Source organism: Hydra viridissima, unplaced genomic scaffold, assembly GCF_058129835.1.
Source record: "Hydra viridissima isolate aposymbiotic clone 2 unplaced genomic scaffold, HvirCarnegie_v1 scaffold_4, whole genome shotgun sequence".
NCBI lineage: Eukaryota > Metazoa > Cnidaria > Hydrozoa > Anthoathecata > Hydridae > Hydra > Hydra viridissima.
The window spans coordinates 9996166-10006356 of record NW_028324303.1 but is presented as its reverse complement, the minus strand read 5'-3'; the positions used below and the strand labels follow the sequence as shown (position 1 = coordinate 10006356).

At 27.9% G+C, this 10191-nt stretch overlaps 2 protein-coding genes and 1 pseudogene across 3 annotated transcripts; all 3 read left to right on the top strand.

The window, feature by feature from the left end:
- The first annotated feature begins 2198 nt into the window (after window positions 1-2198).
- Window positions 2199-5711, top strand: LOC149889808 (sterile alpha motif domain-containing protein 3-like). Its single transcript, XM_090084715.1, has 2 exons — window positions 2199-2422; window positions 5367-5711. The coding sequence occupies exons 1-2, from the start codon at window positions 2335-2337 to the stop codon at window positions 5513-5515; spliced, it is 237 nt and encodes a 78-aa protein (XP_089940841.1). The 5' UTR covers window positions 2199-2334; the 3' UTR covers window positions 5516-5711.
- Window positions 2429-8090, top strand: LOC149889806 (uncharacterized; annotated as a pseudogene). The gene is made up of 7 exons (XR_016451665.1): window positions 2429-5514; window positions 5700-5948; window positions 6061-6172; window positions 6333-6506; window positions 6611-6820; window positions 7162-7336; window positions 7635-8090. The product of XR_016451665.1 is annotated as an uncharacterized LOC149889806 (transcript).
- Window positions 5689-8008, top strand: LOC149889807 (sterile alpha motif domain-containing protein 3-like). The gene is made up of 5 exons (XM_090085183.1): window positions 5689-5948; window positions 6061-6172; window positions 6611-6820; window positions 7162-7336; window positions 7635-8008. The coding sequence occupies exons 1-5, from the start codon at window positions 5689-5691 to the stop codon at window positions 8006-8008; spliced, it is 1131 nt and encodes a 376-aa protein (XP_089941309.1).
- Window positions 8091-10191: the final 2101 nt, after the last annotated feature.

Sequence of the window (10191 nt, the reverse complement as noted above, 5' to 3'; positions counted from 1 at the left end):
CAACACCATCCGGTATTAGTGAGGTATCTGCAAGAATTCCAAACAAACAATGCTACGGTGCCGATGTAAAATCAAAAACAATCTGGCGAGCCAGATGTAAAGTAGTTCTGAAACCCTGCTAACCATTAAAATATATCAAAAATAGTTCACAACAATTTTCTTTTTATAATTGATAGTAATTTTAAAATCCTTTATAAACTTTTTAAAAGGAAAACGTGCGAGATTGTTTAAGAGTTGTAAAATTTGTAAAACTTTTTGTTACGCAATTAAAAGGTAAGCGTTTTCATTTTGTAATTTACTATTACGCGTTCATTGTAAAAATAATAACATGCGTTTCTTAAGTAAATAGAAAGAAAATGTGATGCTTGAAAAATAAATCTTAAAATGTCGTTTGAATGCAGAGCTCAAGTTGAAGAAAGATTGTCAAATGCTTTTTCAACAAATAAAGTAGATCAATTTATAGGCTAAGGATATTTTAAAAAGATAGATGGTTAGAAAAGAAAACCTTGGGTAATTTTCATGCTCCAACGTTATTACTAAAAAAAGAAAACATCAAAGTAAATTATTATTTAGAAATTGAAAGGAAAAAATAGAATAGGTTCCGAAAATTATTAATTTTGTTAAACTTTAATGAACTTTGCACCAATTTTAAAAAACAATTTAACAAGCGAAAAAAACAAGCTTTGTGATAAAAAAAAAAACACACCAGAATACTGATATATCTATCATAATCCGTAACATTATTAAAAAGTATCTTGGCAATTGTTAATAACTGTATTTATGTATGCTACAGTTATCAGATTTGTCAACAATTCGACAAATGTCTTTTTGACACAAAAACATATTACTGAAATATTTATTTTTACATAATATTTCCGTAACGTCTATATTCATCCGTTAATTAAGATCCCACTATAAACTGTAACAATCATAACAAATCAAGTAAGAAACAAAAAAGTCAGATATTTTGGTGGCGATTTGTTGTTGCCACAACAAAAATGTTATTGTAATTCACCACAAAATCGAGGTTTCATCTTTGTTTTTAATGTCACTTCAATTACTCCGCATATTTACTTAAAATTTTAGTTGAACTAAAACTTATTGACATAAACTCGTGTTATTAAGCACCTTCAAAAAAGAAAAGGGAGAACTTGCTAACAGGTCAGATGGTGTATCAACCTTTTTACTTTAGCAACTGAATATAAACTGAAGAAGAGAAGGCGAATGTTCTTTGAATCCACCTTTTTTAAAAAAGGAAAGTCTTAACTTAATTAGTTTGAAAAGTCATCTTTGCACCGCAGTTCCTTTCTTATTTGGGTCAAACACAAGTAAAAAATTAATAAAAAAAACTTTTGAAAATACTTTCGTATTCTTATAAATTCGATTTCAAAAAATACTTTTGTGTTCTTTGGAAACAAAAAGAACGAAAAAAAAGTTTTACACTCAATTTGGGACAATGGAAAGTCAGTAACTACAATCTTTTTAAGAGTTTATTAGTAATTTTTTAGATAAAATGTATAAACTTGGAGCAAACAATAAAAGATGAAATAATAAAGTTTCACTGATAAGACGCTTTCGAAAATTTAAATGCAAATTTCACATATTCTTACCCAAAATATTTTAGCAAGAAAATATTTTGCATGTTCTTATATGAAAGTCAACAGAATAACCGTGATATTACTTCTAAACGCTCTAAACTGTGTTCACGAAACTTTATAAATCAGGTTTTACCCTCTCTTATCTCAATGAAGGTTTTACCCTTCTCTTTACAATTGCATAAAGTTTTAATAAGTTTGATGGTCTATAATGATTGTAAAAATGTTCATGAATGAGTAAATTTTTTTTTTTTCTCTCGAATTTTGATGTTGCAATTCCTGTTTATTATACCACTTACACAATTGTTTCAATAAAATCACTTGTTAAAGCAACTTGTTAAAGATCTTTATCGAGTTAGGTGTTGTGCTCACAAATGATAAACTTTAATGTTCTGATAACTTTGCACTGTAAATCTAAATGGTTCTTCGAGAGTTCTTTGAAGTACCTAATGGTTCTTTAGGGTCATTTGATGTTCTTTAATGAGCTAACGGGTTCTTCGCGCAGTTGTATGGTTCTTTTGAACTTTTTTTATTACATTTCGGAATTTCAATAAGGTTCTTCGTGTTTTTTAAGAACCCTTAATAAACAAAGGTTCTGCATAAAGCGCCATTTTGTTTTTCATCTCGCGTGTTTATTGAAGTCTAACGCACACTGCTTAATTATATTTTGTTAAAAGCATCAAACAATATTAGAATCTGATTTAATATTTGAATTTGAACTGTTTCGTTAATTTTTGGTATGGCAGAATATTTAAATTGGAGTGTTGAAGATGTCTGCAGATATTTAGAATTAAACGGGCTATCAGAATTAAGACAGAAAATTACTGGTTTGATTATTATTTTATGTTTTTTATATTACAACTATTTTTGAACTTTAATAGTTTTGTTTTTAGTCAAGTCATTTTTAACTTAAATTTAAGTAAAATATTTTGTAATGGCAGCTAGCAGTAATATTATATGCTTTACTTGTTCCACATGCGGTGTACATAAGTATTCTATGAAAAAGTATTTAGATCATTTGCATATTATGCATGAGCATACAGCTGGTTATCTTGCAGTATGTAATATTGATGGTTGCCCAGCATCCTATAAATCTGTAAAATGTTTGCATCAGCATATTCGAATTAAGCATTGTACAATTTACTATTCATCTATATTGTCAACAAACAACTGCCATACTTCAACTGTTAAAATATTAGAAAAGGAATATTTAGAAAATTGTGATGATCAAAACAACACAAATGAATGTGAAAGTGCAACTATCAGTAGTTCTCATTCTGATTTACCTGATTTATCTATGTCATTAGACAAGTTGCTAAGTAGCTTGCAGCAGCATTTTGCACTGTTTATTGTCGGAATAGCTGAAAAGCATTCTATACCATCTGTCGTGCAAATTGATATGGCTAATGAAGTCCAATCCTTGCTAACTTATTACAATAATAATTTTTGTAGTATAGTAAAACAGGAGTTAGGCAACAGCTTAGTATCTAATGAAAGTTTGCACAATTTATTAAACAATGGATTGCTTTTAGATAGAGTTTTATCAGTTGTCAACTCCAGTAAAAAAATTATTGCCTTTAGTAAAACCAATTTAGGACTTATTTTGCCACTTGAAATAACTTTGTGTAGCACAGATGATATTTTAAGTGAAAATGATTTTTGTGTAGAATCAATAGTAATTGATCATCAAAATGGTGTACCTAAAAATCCTATTATTGGTAATTCTTTTGGTGATACAACTTGTATTAATGACAATAACAAAACCATTAAAGAAACTTTTCAATACATTCCAATTTTACCACTGCTTAAACAGTTAATTGAAAAGGAGGAAATATGGAGTTCTATAAAGCGAAAATTAGAGAATGATTCATCTAAAAAAACAAATTTCCTTTACTCATATTCTGATGGTTTTATCTGCAAGCATCATGACATTTTTAATGACAAGTATGCTTTAAGACTCCATTTGTATATTGATGAATTTGAGGTATGCAATCCAATTGGAGCTCATCGTACAGTGCATAAAATATGTGCATTTTACTTTTTCCTTGGTAACATTGAAGATAAATATATATCAAGACTTCAAAATATATACTTATGTATTCTTGTAAAAGAAAAATTAATTAAAAAACATAAAACATACAAGGATGTTTTAAAACCTTTCATTCAGGATTTAATAACATTACAAAATGAAGGCATATTAGTTGTGGTTGATGGCCGACAGATTCAATTATATGGTGGCTTAGCAACAATTTCTGCTGATAACCTTTCAGCCCATGCACTAGCTGGTTTTCGTCGTGTTTTTAATTCAGGTTTTTTTTGCCGTCAGTGTATGACTTCGTATATAGACAAAAATCAAATGTTTTCTGAGCTTGATGCAACACTTCGTACTGATGAAATGCATCATTATCACTTGGCTGCTATTTCAGGCCAAAGTCAGATTTCTTCAAGTATGTATGGTGTTGAAAGGCGTTGTCCTTTTTTAGATTTATCATATTTTAAAGTTATGCAAGCGTTTCCACCAGACATAATGCATGACATGCTGGAAGGTACAGTTCCACAATTAATAAGTCTATTGTTGTTGAAACTCAAAGAAGATAAGTTAATTTCAATTGAGCAGATGAATATAGAGCTTAATATATTTGAAATAGGTAGAAATGACAGATTGAACAAACCAGTTCCATTTTTTGTACGTTCTGCTACTTCTATTTTATTGGATCAGCATCACAAAAATATTGTATGTTTCGTTTATTACCATTTATGATTGGAAATCGTATACCAATGTCTAATAAATATTGGTTGTTGTATTTACAGCTTAGAGAAATAGCTGATTATGTGTTTGCTCCTAAAATTTCTAAATCTGTATTACCGTTTCTTCAATTTTTAGTGGAGCAGTTTTTGCACAATTTAGCAGAACTTTTTCCAAATAATTTTACACCTAAATTTCATTTCATGCTCCATTATGCTCGTCTTATTAATGATTATGGGCCACTGCGTTATTTATGGTGTATGCGTTTTGAAGCAAAACACAAGTATTTTAAAGAATTGGCTTCTTCAATTAGAAATTTTAAAAATATTGCCTACTCGCTTGCAAAACGACACCAGTTACGGCAGTGTTGGGAGATGACATCTTCAGATTTCTTCAAAGAAAATGAGAAAACTTATAATCTTTGTTCCATTACTTTTGAAAGTTTAGCATCTTCTATTCAAGAAAAATTAGTAAGTTTTTTTGGTTATAGTATTACTGATAAGAAAGAAACTATTTGGAAGTGTAGCAGCTTGCTTATAAATGGAATCCAATATCATGTTCACGATACAGTGATTCTAGATTTATTACATGTGGAAGAAATACCATTATTTTTTAAAATCTATCATATTATAAGATTTCGTCATCACTGGGTATTTTGTGGTAAGTTTCTTATTTCTGATAAGTATTCTGCTCACTTACATGCCTTCAGAGTTGTTGAAGAAGAAAATCTGACAATATGCTTACCTACAGATGTTTTTGATCACCAATTGCTAGACACATATATTTTACAGGATGGGTGCTGTTATATTACTCTCAGATACAGTTGTTCTTTATAAAATCTCTTTATATTTTTAATTTAACAATGTTAAAATAAAAAATCTCAAAATGTATTAAACTTTTTATTGATTAAAATAAAATACAATTTTTTTTTTTTTGTTCTGCGTCTAGCTAAGTAATTATGTTGTTGCATTAATTAATATAAAATCTCAAAATTTACTCTTTTTTTTGTAAGTATTTTATTGTAGAGGAAGAAATTGATGGAAAAACGCTGGTGTCTTTAACTGAGACAATGGTGGCCAGTATATGTCAAACGATTCGTCGGCAGGTAGCTCTCATTGAAGTTATAATGAATCTTAAAACTTCACATGCACAGCAAGAAACCACTTGCTCTTAGTAAACAAATTTTTATTTTAGCTTAAATATTACTTTTTAAATTTTTTTTTAGTTATTGCTTTTCAAGTTATACCTGAAATATATTATATTAAATATTAGTTGATCATACTAGGCATCTGTTTGTGTTTTTTACAAAAATAACATGTAATTAGAATACATAGTAATAGAAATAATATGTTAATTAGTGTTTTTGGAAATGATGTTTTAAATACATCAATGATATCCTCAATATTTTGTGATGGAAATAGTAGTATGATTCCTGGGGTGTCCCAAATTATGAAACCATGGCCAGTGCGTTATCAGCTACCTATTTTGCCTCCATCAGTCAATGCAGCTTTGGATGCCAAAGATCATTGTTTCCTGCAATTTAATCGAAGCAAATATAGAAACCAACTTCTACAATGTCTTTATGATGACATCAGTAAATACACCATGTAAGTTATACTATGTAAAACTTAAATTTCATTTAGTTATAAAAAACATATTTTTATAAATAAATGTAATTTATGTATTACATAAAGTATATGTTTGAAAATTTTTGTAAAGGTATCCATCAAGTGCGCAATACTCAGCTGTACTTGCTGCCATTTGCAGTAGGTATCCACACTTAAGTGACTTCCCGTCAGGATGTACTTCTTCTTATAGATATGTTGTATGTGTAAGTTGTCTATGTAATGCTTTTGTTTTGTGTGTGTATATATATATATATATATATATATATATATATATATATATATATATATATATATATATACATATATATATACATACATATATATATACATACATATATATATATATATGTAAAAAATTGGTAGCCAACACTATTAGAAAGCTTGAAGAACAAGTTTAAGAAGGAGAGAGCTCCTTTAATCCATATGTCGGTTGTTGCTGAACATAAGAAAAAATTTGGTCAACAAGGTAGAGGACGAAAAAGAAAGGAAGATGCTATTAGTGATAATCAATCTTGTACTAGGAAAAGTAGAGAATTGGTATAATTTTGCTTTTTATGCATGTATTAAGCTTTTTCATAAATAAAAAAAACTTTATTTAAAAGTAAAGTTACTATGTTTAAAATATAGTTATTTTTTTAAAGCTGAACAAACTTCCTATTGGGGAGGATGAAACAACCATCAGAAAACATCATTATGACATGAAAATAGAATACAATAAGCTCAGGCCAGACATTAACATGCTGTTGGATCGCCAGCAACGTACTTGTGCTACTCGAGCAAAGGATTTTGATTCTGTTTTAAGTACAGTAGATTTAAAATCAGCTTATCCTTGGCTCTCTATTGCTAGATTGGTTTGTTTTTAGTGTTTTTATTAACTTAATTATTAAATTATCTATTATTTGGTTGTTCTCACTTTTTAATAACAATCTTTTGATAATAATCTCATTTTTTGATAATAACTTGACAATAATGCTAGATAAGGAATGGTAAATAAGAGCAATTTATGTTTTCCTTATTTTTTTATGATATTAATAAATTTGAATAATTAATGGAAAAGTTAATTATTAATTATTAGGTCCATAAAATAGATGATTTACCCTAATATACATTTATTTTATAGTAGTTTTATTTCAAAAATTTGTTAAATGTCTAAAACACTCAATAGCAGATTGCCTTTTTTTTTCTTCTAAAGTTTCTAAATGAAATGAGATTACGATTTGCCAAAGATCTGGATAAAGAACTCCACCAATCTATGGGTGGAATGGCTTACAAAATTCTGCAACTTATAAAATCAAAGCATAAAGATGATTTAGTAAATTCAATATCTGCAGAAGTGGAGTGTGAAATTGATGACTCGATAAAGAAAGGTAATGTTCAATATTTGTGTCACAATAAAATGTGTAATGAGTAAAATGTAAAGTAAATTTAAAAAAATGAAAACTATTACTTATGCTAATTGCACATGACACAATACGCCTCATACAAGTATATATAACTTTATATTATACAACTTTGGATGCTCCAAAGCATCCAAAGTTGTTTGGATGGCATCAGTATCCTGATGCAACATAATAAGCTTTTTTTCTACCTAATTCTGAGGTCTGGTTTTGTGTATTGTATTTTAACATTATCATATTTTTTTATAAATGATTTGTTACATTACAGATGCTACATTGAATGCATCCATTATTTTGTTACCAAGGCTGTTCAAAGAATCTATTGACTGCTTGTTTACATTTGACATTCAACCAGTGCAGAGTACGCCAACTATCAAAATGCCAAAAAGACAAAGGCTTATATCAAAAGACTGTTGTGTTATGTTGGATGGTTGCGTTATAATAGAGCATTGCAGCGATGTTGATGTTTCATTAGCGATGTCGTGTGTTTTTGCATCGTATTATATATATAATATTCAATATCCCCCGCAATTAAAAAACACGTTATTGTTTTATGAGCATATTGTTTATGGCTTGTCGTCTAAAGAGCGACCAGTGACTATAACTAGAATGGCAAATACTTTGATTGATATATCAAATTGATTTATTATACGTTTATAATTATATATTTGCGTAGTTAAAAACTCAGCTTTTTTAACCCCAAAAATATTCATTTTAAACTGGAGTGGTTTTATATTTTTTTATATTTTAATATTCTGGAATAATTATGCGCTGAGTAAAAAGCAACATAAGTGTGTTGTTAAAATACAACACAAACGAATTCTTAAAATACTATATTATAAATGTCTGTTTTTTCATAATAGTTCATAACATAATAACAAAATAGTTAATATAAAATAAATGAGTTATTAGAAAAAGAATCAATAAAAATACATTTATATTTAATTTTAGTCTTTTTAAACTCTCCTACTACAACCAGAGTAATAATAAAAAGTAGTTTTCGTAAAAAAGATACATATAGTTATTATATATAAAATATATTAATTATAAATATATACGAAAAAAAAATATATATATATACATATATAAACATATATAATATATATATATATATATTAACTATATATATTATATATAGTTAATTTAGATTATTCAATTAAAAAGGAAAAATTAAATAATTTTTTGAAAATAATTAAATAATGCCTGTCTTTTGGCAAAAAAATAATTAAAAACAAAAATTAAAAACTTTTTGAAGGCAGGTTATGCGAAACTGTATGAAAAGTTCTTTTAAGAACCTCAACGAGTGCTTAAATAGAGCACCCGTAATAGAGTTCTTCAATGATCCTTAAGTAGTTCTTTAAAGAACCTTTACGGAGGGTTCTTACGAAGAACCAATTTATAAGGTTCTTTAAAGAACCTAAAAGGGTGCTCCATTGGCATAATCGCAAAGAACCTTTAATAGTTCTTCGAAGAACCATTTGGGTTTATAGTGTGGTGAAGCTAACAATAAAAATTTACTAAACTTGATGTACAAGAAAAAAAGGAGAAAAAAAAAACTCGTTTCACGTTGAAATAAAAAATCTTTTTAACATTTCCAAAGCAGAAAGAGTGTCAAAAAGACAAAGAACCTTACAATGTTGAATCCTTAGGGTAGAACAAGCTATGTAATCAACAAAGCTTCTCAAAAGTCCTCTATCCATCCCTTAAAAGAGAGTGTGAAATCCAAGTACTTAACAAGCTAGATCAAATGCGGCTTAATACCTAAATAACATACCTAAATAACATACCTAAATAACATACCTAATGATGATAATTGGAATTAAATAACATACCTAATGATGATAATTGGAATTAACACACAGCAGCATTCGAAGCTCTAATTACTTAAATATAAAAAATTTCACACCATTTTCAAGACTAAAAAAACCAAACATGTGATTCCTGGACTAAAAATAAATGAAACTCTATGGTGATAGTCTCTGTATGTTAGATTATAATAAAAATTAATCATTCCAAGAAAATAATTTCTATGTGATAGTAACTACATGCGCGGAAACTATTTTTGAAAGCGTAGATTTTCAAAAATACAATAGCGTTTAAAACTGATATTTTTATATAATTTTATGAGTAGAAAAAGTTATAGATTTTATAACAGTAAGTCATTTAGTGAATAAAGCTTGTTAACGTTTTAAAAGCAATTGTATTTTGTTTTTAAATATTGTTTTCTTAAGCCTGGTCCGCCTCTACCCGCCCGTCTGCAACCTACAAAAAGTTTTCAACTTTTTAACTTTGTTAAAATAACATTTAATTTATAAACAAATTATATATAAACTAAGTTTTAAAAAAGTTTAAATTCTAAGTATAATAATACACTTCGTTTTTTATTTAACTTTAAATAAATTGACTTACATGTAATTTTGCTGTTGTACGAGGTAAATTATTTCTATTATTATGTAACCTTTCAGTTATCATGTACTTAATCTTTTCTTTTTATCAAACCGTACTGCATTACAAATATTTTTTCATGATTTTAATGTAGAAAAATAAAGATTCCTTTAGTAAATCAGTTATTTGGGTTGAGCGGGGGTCGAAACATCAAATAATCTAAAATTTTTGTACACATTCATATCATGCCAAAAGAAACAAGATAGGAGGGGTGCATCATGTAATTAAATTTTTTTTTTTTGCAATAGTCTAACACGTATATGTATACATTACAAAAAAAGGTAACATAAAATGTGTAAATAATCAAATACATTAATACATCGTATAAATAACAACATAGTAACAACATAAACAACGACAAAAAGCCATGTTTAAAAACG